At 34.1% G+C, this 24,045-nt stretch overlaps 1 protein-coding gene and 1 long non-coding RNA gene across 14 annotated transcripts in view; one reads left to right on the plus strand and one right to left on the minus strand.

Annotated features, from left to right (window-relative positions):
* The window catches only part of LOC135219805 (uncharacterized), a 1,047,642-nt gene that overhangs the window by 613,695 nt on the left and 409,902 nt on the right, over window positions 1-24,045 (plus strand). The window lies entirely within an intron of this gene.
* The window catches only part of LOC135219802 (anoctamin-8-like), a 495,835-nt gene that overhangs the window by 36,341 nt on the left and 435,449 nt on the right, over window positions 1-24,045 (minus strand). For all 13 annotated transcript variants that reach the window (XM_064256882.1, XM_064256881.1, XM_064256883.1 and 10 more), the window contains 3 exons: window positions 7,344-7,446; window positions 5,500-5,632; window positions 3,838-3,954 (listed from right to left, as the gene is read on the minus strand). In XM_064256882.1, the coding sequence (XP_064112952.1) occupies window positions 3,838-3,954; window positions 5,500-5,632; window positions 7,344-7,446 (353 nt within the window). The remainder of the gene's footprint in view (window positions 1-3,837; window positions 3,955-5,499; window positions 5,633-7,343; window positions 7,447-24,045) is intronic.

Genomic DNA, 24,045 nt, shown 5'->3' on the forward strand with positions numbered 1-24,045 from the left:
GCACACAACCACACACACTCACACACACACACACACACACACATATATATATATATATATATTGTGTATGTGTTTTTGTTTTTAGCATATTAGAAAAAGTTTTTTAACTAGTGGGTCACTCACTCCTCAACATAATTTCTTGGATAGAGATATAGGAAAACTTGAAGTTTCAGAGGTAGTCACTTCGCTGTCAAGTGCATGCTATCACCTGTTGTATATCAAGTATTTATTTTGCATAATTGTACTTATTTTCCGCCTTCAGGTGGCTTTAGAAATTTCACTCTTATCTTTGGAATCGTGGATTTTCCAGCTCTATACTGTTGACATGACTTAGAAGGATGTCGTTCATCATGAGCGCTGTGTACTTGTGAACGTATAAAAAATTTGTATGGGTTTGTGAGGCCTTAAAAAGGGCTTTGGTAATTTTATTAGGAAATGTTGCTTATCTTGGCTTTTACCACGGTCGAAATGAGGTACAGAGTAACGCGTGTTTATCAAAAGGAAGCATTTGGAAGTTGATTAATCGATTTCACTTCATCAGATTTCTCACACTAAGAGTATTTATAATTGATTAAATTTTTCTGTAAAAGCTGTGAATTAATCGTTGCAGCATGGCAAAGTTAGAGGGAAAAATCACCCCAATACTGAATGAATAAAAACATCTCGAAGGAAATGTAACGGTAGCCGGACGCCGGTATCAGGGGCAGGGTTTGGTCCTAAATAACTCTTGGACGTTTGCGTCACAGCCGGGGAAATGATAAAAAAATTTCAAGGAAAATTAATGATTTTTTTTTTAGCTGTTTCCAGTAATAAATAAAATTTAGGACATTGTGATCCGTTTGTTGGAAATGACAACCTTCTGTGTGTCTTTATTACGAACAACATATCTTTTTTTTTTCTTTTAATTTGATTGGTGGATACATTCTCTCCCCTTAGGTCTTAGGCACCCATTTCTTTTTTCTCCCCCCCCTACTTTTCCGCAAGTAGACATGGCCGAATAAGGGTAGGACGAAGTTCATCACATCGGTTATTGCACAAATAAATTAGCATATATTTTGACTACGTAAATAACGTCAGTCGCACGCACACATAAACAGACGCGCACAAACGTGTCTGTGTGTGTGTATATATATATATTATATATATATATATATATATATATAGATATATATAACATATATATATAAATATATATATATACACATATATATATATATACATATATGATATATATAATATATATAAATTTAAATATATATATATATATAATATATATATATATACACACACATATACATATATATATATATATATATATATATAATATACATATATATATATATATATATATATACATACATATATTAAATATATATATATATATATTAATATATATATATATATATATATATATATATATATATATATATATACAATACATATATATATATATATATATATATATATATATATATATATAATATATATATATATATATATATATATATATATATATATTAGATATATATATATATATATATATATATCATACATATATATATATATATATATATATATATATATACATACATATATATATATATATATATATATATATATATATATATATATATATATATATATATATATATATATATATATATATATATTATATATATATATATAAATATGTATGTATGTATGTAGTATGATATATATAGTGTGTGTGTCTGTGTACATTCTAAACACGCGTGCCCCTTTTTTTTCCAGCCGTAATTTTCCCCCTAGGAAGAAGGCTGTACGTCTTTTCACTCTATTTCGTGGAGTGAAATTTTCCCATAACACAGCAGAACTGCGCAGCCAAGCTAATGATGCTGTCAGTTTGGTCACGTAATGGGGATTTGGAGTATACCATGATTATGGGTACATAGAAATTGTGCATTTTGTGAGAATATATCAAAGTCATAATTATAAGTAGACCCTGTGGTTACTGCAGTTGATACTAAAGACTAAAGTATCTCTGGTTACACTCAGAAATATCATTATCATAATAAAGCCAATGGAGAATTTTTAAATGTCTATATTATGTATTTTTCTTTTTTTAATATCTTAAATTTTAATTGTTCTCTCTCTCTCTCTCTCTCTCTCTATCTTCTTCTCTCTTCTCCTTCTCTCTCTCTCTCTCTGCGTTCCTTTATTTTATAGCAGCCTGGCGTAACCGAATTGGCGTACACTTCAAGCTTGTTTTCGGGTTTAATAGCATTTTCCTTTGCTTATGATATTTACATACACTGAATTACAAGTATAAGTGTGTTTTTGTATGTATGTGTGAAGTATATACATTGCAATTCTACTAATATCCTCAACAGTCAGTGTTCATAGTCATTCTTACTTATGTTTCTGCAGCCATTTACTCTGGTCTCAGCTTATCTGAATGGGCGATATCGTGCCTTGTCCTAATTTAGTGTTTCATAAAGTTTTTATCTTTTAATTTTTTCTTGCCCCTCCAATGCAATTGAGAGTCTTTTTTCTGAAAAGACAGTGGATATTCAGGCTGCGTGGAACTTCTTTCAGGAATCATTTAGTTCAAATCACCTCGTGTAAGTGCAGAAATTGTTTTTTTGCTGTCAAAAGTTAAAAGGTTTATGTCAGCCTTGTTTGTTCATATTTGTCTCTTATTTGAGGTGCTTCTTGTAGGTATCTCTAATTGGTATGAGAGACGTATTCTTGCATCTCACTTGCTCCCTCGTCGCTCTGCTTCGAGGAGTTTTTTCTGTCCCTTTATTTTATGCATTATTCCGGTAACCGTCCGACGAGCTTAAGGAGGACTTCGTTCTATCAAGCTGCACCGTGACAGGCCGATTCTTGCTATAGTTACACGATCTATTTTAACAGTCCTCTTATTGCACATTTCAGTAACTATCTCTTTGACTTTGCTACCAGGCTTTGGAATTTTTTCCCATGTTGCAAATATGAGAGTTCTTAATTCAAGACTATCGTACCTTTGAGGTTTTGCTTTCCACTCTTCAACTTTCCCGAGTCTTCTCTCTTCTTATTTTCACGGTCTTGGGTTGGGTAAGTACATATGTGCTCATCCAATTTATGTTTGTAACATATTATATATTATGTATATATATCATAATAATTAATATATAACTTATATATAAAAAATATATTATATTATTATTTATATAGATATAATATATAATAATATATATATCTATATATATATATTATATAATATATATTATATATATTAAAATTTTATCAGCAGGTAGTTGGACCATAATACCAAAGAGCATCAGATTCTATCTTTCTCTTAGATTTCTGTCTTTTATAATAGTTTATTATGAACTGTTAATATTTAACAGAAATGAATAGAATGCTACGGACAAACAGGTAGTCTTGCCTGGTAGTTTTGTTATACATCTTTTGTTTATTTTTTCCTCGCTGACAGTGAGCCATTCTCAGGCCTGATGATAAAAAAGTTGTTTCTGATCCTGCTCTAGGAAAGTGGAAGAGAATTTTTGAAAATAGGCAATTTTACTGTTTGTGCGCAAATTTTTTAAGAGGAATATCTAAAAAGTGATTATATTCATCGAATGATTAGGTTCAATGCATTTTTGTTCTGATCTGTAAAGATAATGAATTTTAAATTTTTTACCTCAGAATTATTCTCGGGCACGTTAGCCTTTTACCCAAGGGAGGTTTTATTATTTTACATTTAGACTTTCGCTACACAACAGAAACATGACCTGTTCAATCATCCCTTTCATAATGAAGTGTTCAGTCATATCTTCATAACAATAGAACGCCGAAGATTGCTGTATCACTTACCTATTGGTTGATACTGGAAGAAGGTTTGCACCCACGTGGTCCGGAGCACTTCCAGCTTCTTGTAATCGTGTAACGGAAGGATCCCGTGAATTGTACCGTCGGACTGGAATTTGGGTACTGGAAGACGGAACGGAATTTAGGAAATTGAAGTCTCCTCCATTATTATTCGTCTGTATTATGTTATAGAATTTGGTAACCACAGACACACGCACGTTATATATATTATATTATATATATATATATATATATATATATATATATATATATATATATATATATACATATATATATATATATATATATATATATATATATATATATATATATATATATATATATATATATATATACATATATAAGTCTAGTTTCTAGTCCTTAGTAAAATTTAGTGATCTTAGAAACAGGTAATAATACAAATTTTTATTGCCTATTCATGATGTTTGGGTGTTCCTTTTTAAAGTAGTGTCATAGAATTATGAAATTTGGTTTTTCTACCTATATTTTTTGTTCAAGGGATTCCAGTGGAATGCATTTAAACATCATCAGATACCATATATAAAGAATATATTTAAAAATGGCAGCCAATTGGGACCAAAATTTTAGAATAATGACGAAATTTTTTCTGAAATCATTACTTTATATTCTTTATTTGGATTTTGTAAAAGTAATTTTGAAGATCATAGAATCCTTAAGAGAACTTAAGAGAATGTTCTATACAAAAACAAATGTACATGGGTATTCATGTACATATGATATTTTGGCATGCAAATAGTTTTTGTTTATTGACCCTAAAGTTGCCACCCTAAAATTTTATCTTTTTTTCTCTCTTGGTTACACAGTACAATTTATTAACCACTTACCATTCTGAAAAGAACTTATTCATAATAAAGAGTTTTATGCACAACGTTGGTTTTCTTTTGACAGCGAAAAATATGGTTTACATAACTACAAACCATGACTACTGCTGCTCATGAGTGTACAATTTTGATAATGTTTAGAACTTTTATCACATCAGACTAAAAAAAGCGAGTAATTTCTTATTCATAAATGAATAATAATCTGTGTTTATGTTTTTCCATAGGGGCAAGCAGCCCAACACCGGTATGATAAAAAAAAACACCAAGCATAAATTTTTCATCCTCAGACTGGTATCATACCTTACTTTGGACATGTAATGACTTAATTTCAAAATTCATCACTTTCTATTTCGTATAGTTCCTGTTTATCATCATCATCTTCCTCCCATAATTAACATTCATCCTATTCTTCAACTTGCTTAGTGAGAGGGTTACAGCGAGAGAATCTTCTTCCACGGAAGCAGCAATAAGTCCAGGATAGTATTCCAGATGATCGACAGCTGCATCCAACGCTTATGGTCGATTTTCTATTCCTGACGGTAGCCCCAATTTAGGATTTCACGGTTTCCCCAAAGCTATCAAAGTGACATCCCATGGAATCGAGTACAGGAACACCCAAACATCATGGATATGCAATAAAACTTTGTGCTATTAACAGTTTCTAGGTTTCCAGCAGTAGTAACTCGACTACATATAGTATATTAGGCCCACTACACAATCTGATCTTATCTCGTAGGGATTTATATTCATTAGTAAAATTACTGCTGGTGTTGATCCCCTTTTGAGTTAACACCCAGATGCTCACTGATGGCCTGTCCTTCCCGGAAGGATGTGGCTTCTATGGACTCTTCGTGGGTCGCTCGGAGGGAATGTAGGATGTGAAGAACGATGCTCTGCCGCTCTAGGGTGGTGAAGAAGGTCCCGCCGTCCTCAACACCCTGCCAACAACAAATTCATATAAATACGTGTGAACAAATTTGGAGATGGCCAGTGCATGGTAAACAGCATCCTCACCCCTTCTTACACACACCATAGTTGTGTGTGTTCTTGCGTCTTGTCCTCCATGCTTTACATGTGATGTGACCAGACGAGACCACATAATTCTCATGTACATTCGTTTTACATCTAACACCATATACAAGTATGCTCTCTCTCTCAATACAACACACACACACACACACACCACACACACACACACACACACACACACACACACATATATATATATATATATATATATATATATATATATATATGGTATATGTATATGTATATGTATATATATATATAGTTTTTTTGTCTCTATAAGTTGAAAATGAAACCTTCGTGTTTTGAAACCTTGCAATAAATATATTTTAAGGACCACCTGAGATGTATATTGAATTTTTGTCTCATCCACCGTGTATTTTTTTATACTCGTAAATATAACGTCATTAATATAATTTCATAACTTACACCCATCGAGCAGTTATAGTTGATAAATGCTTCTAATTGGTGCCTGGTTTAGATACAACGATGTTCAGTGGCTTTTGGCGACGGAGCCAAATCCCACTGGTAACGAAGCACTTATCAGTTTTAATTCTCATTATTGGCGAAAAGACACACACACACACACACAATTTTATCTGCTGTTTTTTTTCCCTGTTATTGTGTTCTCCCATCACCCCATTTATAATGTCCTTTTAACTAGTATGGCAACATAAGACACTCGTGTCGAAGATCCATTCATACACGACTCAGTTTCCATCATCCAAAAGAAGACCGATTTTTTCTAAGAGGGAAGGCGACAGGAACTAGGAACATATAGCTTGTAACCTCATCCCTTGTGCTAGTTAAAAAATGAAAAAGAAAAAAGTAGATGACGACTAGTGAATCCAAAGATAATTGATTGATTGAGTGATTGGAATGATATTAGACTTTAGTATTAAATCAACTACCATCAATGATGCCGAATTCAGAGAAGACGAACCGAAACCCAGACGAAAAGTTATAATTTGTCATGAAAATGATTCAGGGGAAGAACTAAGAACATATCGTTGCGACACAGTAACTGTTCACTGCACAACACATTCTGCAGAGTCGAGACCATACAATCTCTTAATTGAAATTTGGCTCGCTTCACACTCGCTGGATGAGTTCATCACGCTCCCAGCGACATGATTGGACTGCAGTTTTCCTACATTGAATATTCACATGACGCATTCAGCTGACTGCACATCATTACAGGACCATTACAGGACCCATTCACTAACTAACATTAACGTATCAAGTATTCCATTCTCTGCTCGCTCAATTGCATTATTGAGTACCACATTATACAGCCATAACAGTATGTATTCCTCTTAAATATACGTTCACTGTACAATCCACCACTGCATTATGTACCCACTATCCAAAAGCACTCACCGTATCGAGCATTCACCTGACTTCACAGCACAAGGAACATTGAATATAATGCATATTTATTGCCCATCACGCTTATTCCACGTCACATTCACGCTGCATGAAAAATTTGAAGTCATATAATACTAATATTAAGTATTTGATGAAAACCTAAAATCCTGTCAGGCACATTGAACACTCCCCACATCCACCAAGCCCCACAGTCATAAATCTACACAAGCAGGAAATAAAGTCCTCGAGATTTACCTGGAATATAGCGAGCTCGTGTTGGGAGAGTTCCCGAAGGCCCCCGCCGTACTCCGCCTTCATTCGTTTGACCAGTCGCATCTCCTCTCCTCCTTTGATTAAACTGTAAGGGCGAAAGAACAAGAGTTATATGGCTACTCATGTATATATATATATATATATATATATATATATATATATATATATGTATTTTGTATGTATGTATATGTATTGTTGTATGTATGTATGTATGTTTTATAATGCATATACATATGTAATAAATACATTTAAAAGAACAGATAATTACATATCTGTAAATAGAACCCATGACCTGAGGGGTCATTGGTGAATTAGGAGCGTCCTACGTGACAACCTCAAATCTAGATCACGCTGTGCAATGCTTGCAGTAGCCTGGTTTACGTTTGTTTGGAAACATCATCAATTCATGAATCTGTTAACTGCTCACAACACCTTCCATGGGAAGCGGTTGACCTGTTAACCTGCGCCGGAAACTTGTAACTTCCGAGCCGGCGGATTACTTATTTCTTTTTGTATAAATCGCTGAGATAGCTAGTGTTTCGCTATCGACACGATGCTTTGAATTGTTAGTTCTATTCCAGTTATCAAACGGAGCGGTCTCTTGACCGAACCATCTCTCTTGTGATGGAGTTGAGAAATAAAGCTGTTTAAATGTATCAACTTCCTCCGTTTGAATCATCTCCCTTATTCTAAGAAGAATCAACTTTACTAAGATACAACGTAGGAGAGAAGAAAAGTAGAACCAGTAATGCTTACGAACAACAGTCGTAAGAAAAGACAAACAGTCTTTCGCCAAAGCGGAAGAACATAATACATACATATATACATATATGTATATATGTGCATACATATATATATACATACATACATACATACGAGATATATATATATATATATATATATATATATATATATATATATATATATATATATATACGTATATACATATGAAGTTATTTCCCTTTATGAGGAGTGGTTAATAACATCAACAAAACTGCTGCCAGTGTCATACCATACTGAAAACGTTTTTGTTTTTCAAACACTGCTACTTATGCACATACAAAGATATTATTGATACTAGTAACAATGAACTCTAAATTTCTCTATTTCTCTCACTCTTCTATCCCTACAAGACTGAATACTGAATTACAAAGCCTTTTCCTTCGATGGTAGGATTCAAAACATCGGTGCCAGAGTTTGAAGAATTTCAGAAGTTACAGAACTCGATGGCTGATGAAAAACACAAATATCTGGTAAAAGGGACCAGCAGATTCTGCAGTCATATTTTGTTGAGAGGAATCAGGATTTTTAGACTATTCCGAGGGTTAGGCATAGGTAAATATGTAATTGTTGGCAAGGAGTAAATTAATGCAAAGAGAATCATATCTATTTGATATCAATATAATATTTACACGTTGAAAAATTATTTGAGATTAGGTTTTGTATTAACCTTACAATTTCGTATGTCTTCTTTTCAACGCAGTCGTAACGGCCACAGTAAAGTAGCCATAGCTCCAAAGAGAAATTATGATTCTTTGATATGATTGTCTTTTTTTATCGTGAATTAAGATATGCATAAAGAGGGGGAAATCTAATTACACTGAATAGAGGTGGCTGTCACCAGATGATATTTAAATGAATTAGTCCAGTTGCTTTTCATATCTAATGAAGACTCACAAGTATGTCTGTTCCTCCGAACCCGAAATTTCTGTCCAAATTCTTACACGTAGGAAAAGCAGACAATAACGACCTTCCGACTATATGGAATGGATTCATTGCTTTAACGATAAATTCTATAGGGTGGTGATTCAATTCACTCAGTGAGAGTGAATGAATCTCACATATCCTGCTTAATTTTTTTTCTTTTCGCTCACTTGTAAATTGGTCCTAGTCGTGATGAATAATTTTCCGTTGAAACGACCTCGGAAACTGATGGCTTTAAAAATCATTGTCCCGCACAGTGTATAACCCATTTCAAGTGATTGATGACCTACACCCCAGTGTGAAACAGGACTACTACAAACGCAATAAGTCTAATGAAAATTAAATATTGGTCTGTTCTTTGTATTCTCACGAAGTGAAAATATGAAAGAGTCAGAGTCAGAACTGCTCGCATGTGGATAACGGGTGCTAAAAGAGAATGACATGAGCGCAGAAATATTTTTTTATTACACTGGATTTCTCCATATTTTCCCTCACACTTTTTACCTTACAGAGGTGACGGCAGAATGTACATGTTATAAAAAAGTTCATATTTTACAACTAGAATTAGGAAAAAGCGTTTTAACATGTATCCAACGTATTTAATAATTGCTGCAGAAAAGAATTATTATAACCCTGAGTGTAATTGCAATAACTACTTTGCTTTTATCAGTACCAAATTTCATTGACATTCTTTTTTGTATAATTCTGAACCCGGTTTTTGCCAAAATTTATTAAAAGTATTAATTATATTTTCAATGACAGAAAGCAACTCTCATTGTCTTGATTTCAAATTTGTGAATTTATTTTGATTTCTTTGATATTCAGCAATTTTGTAATGCGAAGGCCATCGGGTTGGTAACCTATTGCCGGCATTTAGTGCTATAAGCCATTTGAAATCAACTTTACAATACTTTTACTTTACAATATTTTTATTTTGCAATACTTTTACTTTACAGTGCTTATTTCTACTTTCTACTTTTACAAGTGTTATAGAATATGAAAAGGACTGTTGTCCTGTAGATGCCACAAACATTCCTTTCCAAGAAGTACGGTTTATTCATAAAGCAGTTACTTTTAATATGGAGATCACTTCAAATTTACCACCATGGAAAGATATCCGTCCATTTGTAAGTTCGTTTTAATTTGCAGAAAACTATCCCTACCTTCTCTCATCGGTTTTAGAACAGTACTTCCACCTGTGATTAGTATTTGGCCAGAGTTACTTGTGAAAGGTTCCATTATATTTGAGTATAAGAGTGTTTAGGTTTTCATGTTTTCATCGGTCCATGTGACTATGTATTTAAGGAAACAAAAGAAATGAGAATTTTAATTTTTTTATTTTTCCAGCACGACTGCATGTAATTACTGATATATAAGATAATATAGTCCGATGCAGAGGCGATGCAGACAATGCCCTTGATATCCTGCCCCTTTCTCGGTAACCCGATAAGCGAAGTTGGGAAGGAGCCAGTTTTGATTTTTCTCCTGAACTGTAATTTTGACAACACAAATAATCACAGATTTGAGTTACTTGATGCAGCAAGATTTTCTTTTATCTCTTATTAGACGGTGGGAATCTGAATCGAGTATTATTGCGTGATGGTTCGCTGTGAAAAGGTAAATAGCTTTTGAGCCAAGAGGCAACGGCGTTTGTTAAGTTTAATTAGTCAAACCGACCACCCAAGGAAAGTATCAGGTCCCACTTGGCTGGTTTAAGGAAGAATGAGTTCTAGGTGATGTTCTCGGAATCATGGCATCAGCTGTCATGTTCATGTTCCTTGTATGCACTATTTTCAATTATTAGCCAAGGCTTTTTTTCCTTTTATTTTTCACATACTCCTACAGTTTAGAACGCACACACACACACACACATATATATAATATATATATTATATATATATATATATATATATATATATATATATATATATATATATATATATATATATATATATATATATATATATATATATATATATATATATATATATATATCATGCTAAACTGTAGAAGTATGTGAAAAATAAAAGGAAAAAAAGCCTTGGCTAATAATTGAAAATAGTGCATAGGATTAATTGATGCTAATCATTCTTTACTGCTTACAGGTTAATATGGCCCGATTTATTTTCTCTTGCGTATAGGATGGGAGTAACTGAGCTCGGTTACAAAAAGACCACATTTAAAATGTGTTGACATGAAAAAAGGCGTAATAAAGGATTGGGCGGGATGATTGTGAGGTACCGAGAAAATGTGGTCATGTCGTCATCATAAGAAGATTGTTAACCAACATTTCATTAAACGTCTACATAAATTGCCGTCGCTTGTGTTTGACGCTCCAGCGACTAACTGTATTATGAGCTTTTGGCCCTGTTTATATCAGCAGCCCTTTATTTTACCATTTCTTGCTTTCCTTTTACCTGTTTAGACAAATACGTGGTATTGTATCTGCTCTTACATATGAATTTTAAGTATATATTCTTAAGGTTTAATTTTCCGTGTAGTTTGCTTTAAAATTTACTTTATTATAAGGTAATATTTTCGTAATGGAGTACCACATTATTCCAAATGCTCATCCTCTCTTTTATCTGTCAGTTCTAAATGCATTGCATGTTGGTAAATCCTTTCCCAGGTAACAATTTCTGTCCCTCTCGTCGACCAACTTTGACATTTTGTCTTTTTTTTTTATCCTGTATTTCTTTTTTGTCCCTTTCCTCTATTCTATGTTTCATAGTTTCTCAGTAAATATTTTACATGGTAGTACCAGATAGACTTACTCTTTTTCAGTAATAATTTTCTCTGTATATATTAAACGGTTTCCAGTTTTTTGTTAGTAAGTATCTTACCTTTTTATCGGTCGATTGAACATTTTGGTTTACACAGAGCATCGCGAACTCTTGGTCGGATATTTGGGGGTTAGAGCAGACATTTTATTTTTAAACTGGTATAATTTCTATCTTAAAATCACTTACTCCGTGAGAGGTAACACCCATCTCCTTGTTCTTTCCAGGAATAGATACAGACAAGAGGACCTATTTCAGAAAAGATTCTAAGATTCCAGAATGATCTCTCTGCTTTCAAGATCCTGGAGAGAATCCATTAAACGATAAATGGTTAAAAGGACTCTTGGACCTGAGCCACAGAGACTATGCATGAGTTATCTCTCTCTCTCTCTCTCTCTCTTCTCTCTCTCTCTCTCTCTCTCTCTCTCTCTGCCTGTATTTAGTAAAGTTTTCATTTCTTTAAAAAAATCACTCGCTCATGTCTTTAGACGTGGTGACTTTTTTGTATTGTAAGGATCATTAAATTGGAGGTTTCTTGTGATTTCACATCCTAGGAAGTATTAAAAAACCTTTACACTGGAGGACTGTTGTCCCTAAAGTACGAAGTGCTTTATATCAGTAAGGTATACCTTTACTAAGGAGATGGAAATGCCATCTGTATGCGTTCAGCCTGTTGGTTTGATTGTGTCTCGTAAATCGAGAGACAGTGATAGTTTATTTACCGCCATAATCGTTTAGTGCTTACAAACTGTATCGAATGTCTTTGCACAGAGTCGTCGTCATATTTTAAAGATGACACGACTGCCAATTTAGTATGACATAGGTTAGGACGATTTCCAGTTTAATATATTGTAATATGGTGCATGTTTTTTTCGAGTAGATAATGAATCGATGTAACAACCACTTGAATGTTTTACCGCCTGGTACATTTTGCTTTCGTACTTTATACGTTTTTTCAACTACCGTTTTTCTTAATGTGACGTGAGAACAACCAGTGATTTTGAATTGTGTTCCTGCTGGTGTGACTATCACTTTGTTCTATTATTCCTGGTTTACAAGGAAAACCGTAGTGTTTAGTTTCGTATGTTTTTACCAGACTTGATGCTAGAGATGAGCCAGAGAAGATGAGCAGTAGAGATCATCGTTTGGAGGGATAAAGAGGAGAATATAAGGTAGACACGCCGAATAACGAATGAAACGAGGGAAAAGGATGCGAAGGAAGAAACCAAGGGTATGATAGTAAAGGTAAAGAATTGGTGACGGATGGCTAAAGTGAGAAAAATAATAATGGAAGACCGAAACTTTATATCTGTTGACGAAAGAAAGAAATGAAAAAATATTGAATAATTAAGTTGCTGAATTACAAGAAAAATGAGAAACACGAGAGGGAGATGGCAACAGGAATGAAAGTGACATTATTGAAGATAAAAATTGGATGCCATTTGACATATGAAAGATTGCAACGCCGAGGGAAGACAGCCGGAAAGTATAATCGCTGGAGTTTAAAGTAGAGATAGTAATCGCCTACGACGGTAGTCGATTTCACAGTAGAGATGCGGTGGGTGTCATGAGAGAGAGAGAGAGAGAGATGACGAAATTGCTGTGTATATATACCTACATATACATTGTGTATATATATATATATATATATACATATGCATATATATATATATACAGACATTATACATAATATAAATAATATATATATATACATATAGCTATATATGTATAATCTTATAGTATCTATATATATATATATATAATATATAATAGATATATATATATATATATATATATATATATATATATAATGACTGTATATATATATATATATATATATATATAATTAAATAGTATGGTCGGTTATAACAGAATTCCATCTAATAAAAGGAGCCCATAAAAACACCAAAATACAGAGAGAGAAGTACTATATTTCAGAGAGCTGTCTCCCTCTTCACGTAGATGAATGAGAAAAAGTTACAGAAAAGGTGGTATTTATACCAAGAGGTCCATCCACAGGTAAGCCAATTTAGGTCACTCCCGCTGATAATCTCCCTTTAATCTTCTTAAGCGTCGTTTGAATGAAAACCTGGTCGACGATATCTGAGTCCCATACTCCCTTTGAGATATTCATTACCTGCCTCTCTCTGATGAGGGCTGATTCCATCATTTGACTCTTGTACCGGCAGTTGCTGCTATAAAATATGTGTGACAAATTCCAGTTTATACTATGGTTATGTTCATTTATATGGTTGAAAATAACTGAGTTCTGTTGTCCATACCTAACTGACTGTTTGTGCTATATTAATCTCTGGGGAAGTGATTTTCCTGTAAATCCGATGTAAGAATGGTCACAGTCCAGGCATGGGATTTCGTAAACGGCTGTGTCCTTGGGGGATGTCTTTTGTTGGACATTAATCAGGGATTCGGTTAAGGTATTTGAGTAAGTAAATGCAAAAAGGTTAGATTTCCTGAGGGTCTGGGTCACCGTCTTAATCCTGTCCAGGTGTGGAATTTTAATTTTAATTTTATTGTTTGGTGTGTCTCTGGTCTTGTCTTGAGGGGGTCGGTAGAAAATTACATTTGCTTTGTGAATTGCTTTCTCAATTATATGGTCAGGATACCTTAAATACGAAAACTGTTTACGAATTAGTTCAGATTCTTTTTCCAGGAAATCTAGAGAACAAATTCGTAAGGCTCGTTAGAATAGGTTGCTGGCTATGCTTATCTTGATAGGAATGTCATGATAGCTGAAGTAGTGAATGTATGATAGTGAGAATGTTGGTTTTCTGTATATGGTAAATTTGTATTCTGTCGTGTCTCTGATTATTAAAACATCAAGAAAAGGGATTTTGTTGTCTGTTTCCCATTCAGCTTTAAATTTGATGCTGGGCACTAATGCGTTTAATTTTGAAAAGAATTCATTAAAATTGCCCCATTTATTATCGCAAAATGTTAGAATATCATCTACATATGTCATCCACAGCATGTTTTTGAGTTTTATTGGATTTATTACTGTAGTTTCAAAGTATTCCATGTACAGGTTAGCTAAAACAAGACTTAAAGGACTACCCATACTACACCCGAAGTTATTCTTATAGAATGATTTCCCGAATGAAAATATGTTATTAGATACACATAATTCAACTAACTTTATTATTTTGTCTAGCGCCAATGGGAAATGATCTGAATAAGGGGATAGTTTTTCCCTCAAAAATGAAGAACGTCCTGTACAGGTACTTATGTGAACAAGGAATGTACGTCAAGGCTTAAAAGTTTTATGTTGTGAAGTGGTATATGTGCTTCTCTGAATTTGTGACAAAAGTCTTACGAATGTTTAATGTGACTGGGAGAAAAAGTGCCTAAAACAGGGGAAAGGAGGCCAGCTAACCATTTAGAAATTTTGTAATTGAAAGCTCCGGCACATGATACGATGGGTCTGAATGGAAGGTTGTCTTTGTGAGTTTTGGGAAGGCCTTAAAAGTTGGGTAGTTTAGGATTAATTACTTTAAATTTCTAAATGGTTAGCTGGCCTCCTTTCCCTTGTTTTAGGCACTTTTTCTCCTAGTCACATTGAACATTCGTATTATTTTTGTCACAAATTCAGAGAAGCACATATACCACTTCACAACATAAAACTTTTAAGCATTGACGTACATTCCCTGTTCACAAAAGTACCAGTACAGGACGTTCTTCACTTTTTGAGGGAAAAACTATCCCCTTATTCAGATCATTTCCCATTGGCGCTAGACAAAATAATAAAGTTAGTTGAATTATGTGTATCTAATAATGTATTTTCATTTGGGGAATCATTCTATAAGTATAAATTTGGGTGTAGTATGTATGGGTAGTCCTTTAAGTCCTGTTTTAGCCAACCTGTACATGGAATACTTTGAAACTACAGTAATAAATGCAATAAAACCCAAAAACATGCTGTGGATGAGATATATAGATGATATTCTAACATTTTGGGGTAGAAATGGGGCAATTTTAATGAATTTTTTATAAAAAATTAAACGCATTAGTGCCCAGCATCAAATTAAAGCTGAATTGGAAACAGACAACAAAATCCTTTTTCTTGATGTTTTAATAATCAGAGACACGACAGAATACAAATTTACCATATACAGAAAACCAACATTCTCACTTTCATACATTTACTACTTCAGCTATCATGAGATTCCTATCAAGATAGGCGTAGCCAGCAACCTATTCTTATGAGCCTTTCGAATTTGGTCTCCAGATTTCCTGGAAAAAGAATTTGAACTAATCCGTAAACACGTTTCGTCTTTAAGGTATCCTGACCATATCATTGAGAAAGCAATTCACAAAGCAAACGTAATTTTCTACCAACCTCCTCAAGACAAGACCAGAGACACACCAAACAATAAAATTAAAATTAAAATTCCACACCTGGACAGGATTAAGACGGTGACCCAGACCCTCGGGAAATCTAACCTTTTTGCATTTACTTACTCTAATACCTTAACCGAATCCCTGATTAACGTCCAACAAAAGACATCCCCCAAGGACACAGCCGTTTACGAAATCCCATGCCTGGACTGTGACCATTCTTACATCGGATTTACAGGAAAATCACTTCCCCAGAGATTAATATAGCACAAACAGTCAGTTAGGTATGGACAACAGAACTCAGTTATTTTCAACCATATAAATGAACATAACCATAGTATAAACTGGAATTTGTCACACATTTTATAGCAGCAACTGCCGGTACAAGAGTCAAATGATGGAATCAGCCCTCATCAGAGAGAGGCAGGTAATGAATCTCTCAAAGGGAGTATGGGACTCAGATATCGTCGACCAGGTTTTCATTCAACTGACACGTAAGAAGATTAAAGGGAGATTATCAGCGGGAGTGACCTAAATTGGCTTACCTGTGGATGGACCTCTTGGTATAAATACCACCTTTTCTGTAACTTTTTCTTATTCATCTACCTGAAGAGGGAGACAGCAGTCTCTGAAATATAGTACTTCTCTCTCTGTATTTTGGTGTTTTTATGGCTCCTTTTATTATATATATATATATATATATATATATATATATATATATATATATATATATATATATATGTTCAGCTGAGACCATAGAAAAAATTGAATGAGGAATTACCAAGCGTTTTCGTGATATTTCAACACATTTTGTGCTTTAAAAATGTGAAGTAACAGGAAAGCTTTTGGTACTTCCTTCGTTTATTTTTCTTGTAGCCTCATCTGAACTTATTGCTGCACACTATTCAGTGATATATAAGCATGTTATATCATTAAGCTGCAACTGTCGTTTAATATCCAGTTCACATTACTTCAGGATTATCATCGAAGTTGAATTATAAATGATAAATGGATTGGTACTGAGGTGTCTCGAACACTCGTCACAGTAGCCTCCAAGGATTCCAGTCGACTGTAAGCATTTTGCCATCAAGAGTGATATACGTTAATGCCGGTTCTGTCATAATTGTTTACCAATCTAGATCGGGGAAATTGTACTTAGCGTCGGTATTATGATAGCTCGATTGGTGAACAAGTGCGGCAGATTCGGCATCAACTTATACCTCTTTTGATGGCTAATTGGTTACCGTCGACTGGAGACGTTGGAAGGTACTGTGTTGAGTGTTCGAGACACTTCGGTTCCAACGCATTCATCACATGTAATTTCCCTTTGGAAAATGGTTTTGTAAATAAGACTGAAGTTTATATACGTTGAGAACTAACTATTTATGTGAATGTTTCATATATTATATACATATATGTATATAATATATATATATATATATATATATATATTATTATTATTATTATTATTATTATTATTATTATTGGTCCGTGGACTGTCAAATGCCTTTTAGTGATCAACAAAACCTAAGTGGATGATAACTAAGAGAAGTGAGACAGGAGATGAGCGGAGACCTATGAAAGATAAAGCTTTAGAGTAAGTGATGATGATGCATATATATTGTGTATTTCTGTATTTGAATGTACATATGAGTATGAATGTAACTATCAATGTTTGTTCCAGCGTAGCTCCCACGCTGCTGTTAAATCGAGCAAGAAATCGCCTCCTACAAATAAATGTAGGGAATAGCCGCAGGCGACGAGGAAAGGCCGGCTGAATATCAATGCAAATGGCACTCTGCCTTTATTGCAACGATAGATTGTAATGCAACTTTAATTGCTAGGATCAGCTTCATGGCCAGCTGCAATGATTGCTACTTTCATATGTGTCTTAATTTGTTCGCGAGGCTTCCTATACAAATACAAGCATTCATTTATATACATATGATTAAATATATAATGTATGTATGTATATATATATGTGTATGTGCGTCTGTGAGTATACATGTAATGTGTGGTTTTTGTAAGCACAATTATTTCTCTGATTTAAAGATCTAATTTAGTTTTCACTCAATGAAAATGTTTGAATCTATTCCAGTCCATGAAATATCCGGTGTCTTTGTATATATTGTTACACAACCTTGTCTAACTCAGATAAGTTAATCAGTTGATGATGAGGGATAGCGTGATGGGTATCGCCATCAGGCTATCCATGTATTACTAGCAGAATAACTACGCCACTATTTTACTTTCCTCCATATCCTTGTTCATAAGACCTTCCATCTCTTGTGCGCTTTTAGCCTTTTCATCAGTATTTGCCATGCTGGTTTTCTTATTCCCTGCACAGTCCTGTTTTACCTTTATCTTTGTAAGTGAAGAATACTATGATAAAACTAATATTCTCTCTCTCTCTCTCTCTCTCTCTCTCTCTCTCCTTTTTTTATAACCTAGGTAGCTTTGGAAAGCATTACTTGATAATAGGGCACTACAATATTAAAAAGGGAGACGATAGGAAAGTAGATAACTCAAGTGAATCTGAAACTAATGATAGCAGCAAGGTCCTTTAAATATACCCAGGTATACTCAGATTAGATTTAAAGGAATTTGGAGAAGACATAAGAGATAAATGAGAGAGAGAGAGAGAGAGAGAGAGAGAGAGAGAGAGAGAACGGAAATAATGGATGGATTTGTATTCACCGCAGGTAAAGAGAGGTCTGGGAAAGGACGCAGAAAATAAATTGCTAAAAAACCAAAGAAAGGCTCAGAAAACTTTTGTTTGGAAAGGGAACAAAAGAGAGAAAGAAAGAGAGAGAGAGAGAGATGAGGTTTGCGTGGCAGGAATGAAGAGCATGAATGAATAGACTTCGCCTGTATGAAAGACAGAGAAACACCGACTGTGAAAGATATGTCATTAACATATGGATGTGTATTTTGTATCTAAGGCCTTTCTGGTAAGAGGAGGTGGCTTCAGAAAAAGACGAGGACACCTTTCTCTGCAAGCTTTATCTTCTAGCTCCCGAATCAAGAATATTTTTTGTGAATAAAAGGAAAGTCAACCTCAAAACCTCTTTGTAGGAAGATGAATGTACTCTCTCATGTATACGCCTTTTCCACAACAAGAAGATGTCAAACATGAAATCTTTGAACAGGAACAGGAAGCTCTAAAGCTTCAAAACCAGGATATTCATAAGTATGAACAGAAAGCCTCGCTTAGGGCAGGGACGCATATTCCACATACATTTTCTGTGGCATATCGATAATAATAGAGACAGACTTATGGTTTCAAATCCAGCTTCAGTTTGCTGTTCAGTTTATTGATTCTATTTAGGCATCCAAAACAAACGAAAAGGCAGAAAAGCATCATTCATTGCTGACATGCATGCTTACATACGTAACAAATAGGCGTTAGATATATGTATGAATAACTGGAGCGTCAGACCAAAGGATGTCGTTTCTTATGTAGCTGTGAATTCAATAAAACTGGAGGAATCCCTCCCTCCCATATTTGCTGCAAAGAAGAGAGTGAAATTGCAGACTTCATTCCCCCTCACCTGTGCCTTTCATTCTTCGTCTTTTCCCGATCTTTGCTAATCCCCCCCCCCCCCCCCCCCCCCCCCTCTCTCTATCTTCTCTCTCTCTCTCTCTCTCTCTCTCTCTCTCTCTCTCTCTCTCTCTCATCCATTTCCCTTAGGTTGGATTACTTACCAAATAACTGCATTTTTATGAAACAGTATTTTATCGAGTTAGAGCTTTTAATACTATGCTCTCAGTTACTTCTTATTTAATTTATTCATTACTATTGTAATTTAGCACAATAATTGAAATTTCCATGACCAATAAGAAATTAAGTAAATTTTAACAGCATATTTTTTTTTAAATTAGAGGTGAATTTATTTATTTGTTTTAAGGCATTGTAATGGATTTAAAAAGCGCATTCTTTGATTATAAAAGTGATAGTAATATGCATTTATACCGTTTTTCTTAAGTGAAATTTTTCAGTTTTTATCAGTTATTATCGAAGATGTTTTCCTTGTGGCGCTAATTCTTTAGATGTTTAATGAGGGTAATGTTTCCTATTGCTGATGTTGTGGTAATCATATATTATCCGGAAGATGAAGAAACCCACTATCTTATTTACTAGGTATGTAGAAGTGGTATTGTTTTATTTGTTGTACTTTATGGACAGTGTCCAGCTTTTCAAGTCATTTTATAACAGGAGGTATTAATAAAAATGTTATTGAAGCGATATTTACAGAGGATTTAGGTCACTATCATTTCATTGTAAAGACATATCGGGAGAGAAACTTACATACAGCTGCCAGTTGTTCTTAGGCAAGTGGAAATTAACGATTCAAACTTCTTTTTTATTGATTTATGCAATGCCGAGTTTTTCTTTTATTTTCCTTTCTTATTGTTACTTTAAAGTAGAAGACACTCTCTCTCTCTCTCTCTCTCTCTCTCTCTCTCTCTCTCTCTCTCTCTCTCTCTCTCTCTCTCTCTCTCTCTCTCTCTCTCACACACACACACACACACAATGGTTAGTTGATTGTAGGTCGAGTAAGCTGATTTTGATTTCATCTTTCAGAAATCCTCAGCACTGTTGGCAGTGGAACTCAGTGGTTTGGACAATGCCCGGAAGTTGTAGACAGAGGATTGCAAATACTACATGTATAAATATATGTATAAATATATATTTATACATACATAAATATATTTGTAATTCGTATGCCACACCATGTTTATTGGTCATGCCGGTTTTCCATCTGTCCCTCCGTCCGTTCGTTCCATATTGCATATATACAATTAAATGCCCATCGTAGTAAAAGACCCACGTGAAGTCCCTATTGCCTCACTATTTAATTTTGCCAGGTCTGATGAGAACCGGCTCTTTGGGTCGTCTCGACCATCTGTAAAGATGGCCATTGTCATCATTGTCTTGATTGAGGCATTGACTTTACATTTTTGTAAAACATTTTGTTATATTTTGAATCACATGTGCCCATATATCTGCATTCTATATATGTGTGTGTGTGCTTGAAATGCTGCACGCCTATGTTTTCGTATATATATGTAGTATATGTAAATATTAAATTTTGAGTACCTTAGAGACGTAATGGAAAATTAATATTTTCATGTAAAACATTTTTATATATGATACTAAATAAATATTGTTATAACACACCATAGACCGCATATGTATCTAAAATAGATTCAAGATTGTGCTCTGCATGAGGTTGTGTGTTGCATCTGTTTCAAAAGTGCGGGAGCCTAATTAGGATGAATGCTTGTTTTGAAGTTCATTGACTGTGACATTAGGCATAATTTTTAATCATTATTTTCTCAGTATATTCATGTTAATTATTTACTGAATTTTTCATCGTCACTTCTTGGAAATATTGTAAGGATAAATGTTGTAGCTTGAGAGAGAGAGAGAGAGAGAGAGAGAGAGAGAGAGAGAGAGAGAGAGAGAGAGAGAGAGAGAGAGAGTCAGTGATGATAATTGGTTTCTCATGTAAATAGAGACGCCACTGTTTACACTCGAGTTGGCATAAGCGGGTAGTGTTTGTTGGGATTTATTATCTTAAAGAATGGAAGTTGTTTGAATTTATTATATTCAAGAATGGAAGTTGTTTGAATTTATTATCTTCAAGAATGGAAGAAATTTTTGATTGGAAATAATTTTCGTTTCCTATATGTTTAATTATGAATGAAATATTTCTCAGATGTAGTGGATTTTTGGTACCTAGTGGATATTACAGTGTTAATATTTTTGTAAGTAATTATTTTTGTCTTATAAGATAAAAACTGACCTCCTTCATGTCTTTGTTCATACAGTCCTGTTTGCCTAGACTTTCTGGTATATTCGTTTTTTATGTGACATCCCAGTCAGCATCTCCATATATCGTTTATAGGTTTGATTTTTTTTTCTTTTTTTTGGTTGATTCGGATTACCTTGTTAGGTAATTTGATTCGACAAATTTCGTTAGGCTCATTTTTGGTTTAATCGTAGTTTTTTATCACCCGATTTTTCAAAATAAATTGTCAGTTAAATGTTGTTGCATTATAAGGCTGCAGTGTTTAAAGGTCAAACTAAATTCTCATTTATGTTAAATGTTGAGGAGAGTGTCAAATAGTTAAATAGCTGGTTCGCGCTCATGAACCGACGAATTTCTTATCATATAAAAGAATTTATCTTCGGTTAACATATATGAAAATTGATTAATTTCGAGGTAGAGCGAATTAGATATTATAGGACATTTGTAGCTTAATGCTTATATATGAATCACGTTGATGTGACAGAACACACACACACACACACACACACACACACACACACACATATATATATATATATATACATGCATAGAATATCATGGAGAGAGAGAGAGAGAGAGAGAGAGAGAAGAGAGAGAGAGAGAGAAGAGCAAATTTTGTTGACACATGGACGTCTGATGAGATGTGAAGTAAAAACGTTGATACTCCAAAATTTATAAAACGCGCTTTATATTTTGGATCTATCTTTCTTAGAAATAACTGATTGGGCATATATTGTTTACCAGTTTACATTAATAGGAAATAGTGTTTTAGCGCCATTGAAAAAAGTCATATGATGTTGCAGTGACGAATAAGAAAAACAGTACCGCACTTAATTGGAGAGTTCATGGGATTATTGGCCCATGTCAAGCATGTACAACAATTATTTTTGATACGCTTGTGACCAGTTGTCTACACGCATTAAATGGTTTCAAATAACCTGTTGTTTCTCTTGTTATACACTGCAAAACAACATTGGAGGTGATGGTATTTGTAAAGTGAATGACAGGAGCAGAGTTATCGTTAAAAATTAGTGCACTTAAATAAATTAAGTTTTCTATGCTTATAAGGTACGTTATTGCTTTTATGATTGGGTTATAACAAGAATTACAATGCAGGAAGATTGTATATGAAAAGTTTGAGATCAATTTTAAATGAAAATCGTAATTTAAAGACTAATTCCATGTAAATGTTTGAAAAATGAATTTTTCAAGATATAATCATCATGGGTTGCTTAAAAAATATTACAGGTAATTAATAGGAGACATATAACCTCACAGGAAGATTGGGAGATTAGCAGCTCATTCCGAATCAACGACTCAAATGTATCAATTATTCAAGTGGCCTATCTCCTTAACTTTGTACAATTATTTAAGAACATAACATGTAAAACCATAATCAGAAATTTTAAAAAATCGTCAATAAAACTATTTTTCCCTAAAAGCTATCAATACGGACATACAGCTCGAAGGCTCCCACACTAGCAAGCAAGCATCTGTCTGGGCAAGCAACCGGTGTGTGTGTGTGTGTGTGTGTGAACATGCTAAACTTCATTACCAAAAGCGTAAGGCAGCTCCTGGTCGTGACCTTCGTTCACCATAACAGTTCTTGCCCCCTTTTAATTTTCTGCGAAAGAAAAGTATTGAGAAGGCTTTGCATGTCTTCTGCGCTTTTTGTGTCCGCTCTCAGATCTTAAAAACTATGAGATTACAGAGCTGAAAATTGATATGTTGATCATCCCCCTCCAGTCATCAGACATACCAAATTTCAGCCCTCTAGTCTCAGTAATTGTTATTTCATTCATGGTTATTGTTAGCCATAATCGTGCTTCTGGCAACGCTATAGACATGCCACCACCGGGCGGTGATTAATAGTCTCATGGGTCGCTGTTGTGCAGAAAACATGATGGCGCCGAAGTTTCATTTTTTACTTGTTATATATTGTATGTACCTGTGATAAGTACTTTCTTATATATGTATGTAACTGTAATAGGTACCTTCTTCTTATATATTGTATGTACCTGTAATAGGTAC

Source organism: Macrobrachium nipponense, chromosome 1 (assembly GCF_015104395.2).
Source record: "Macrobrachium nipponense isolate FS-2020 chromosome 1, ASM1510439v2, whole genome shotgun sequence".
Lineage (NCBI taxonomy): Eukaryota > Metazoa > Arthropoda > Malacostraca > Decapoda > Palaemonidae > Macrobrachium > Macrobrachium nipponense.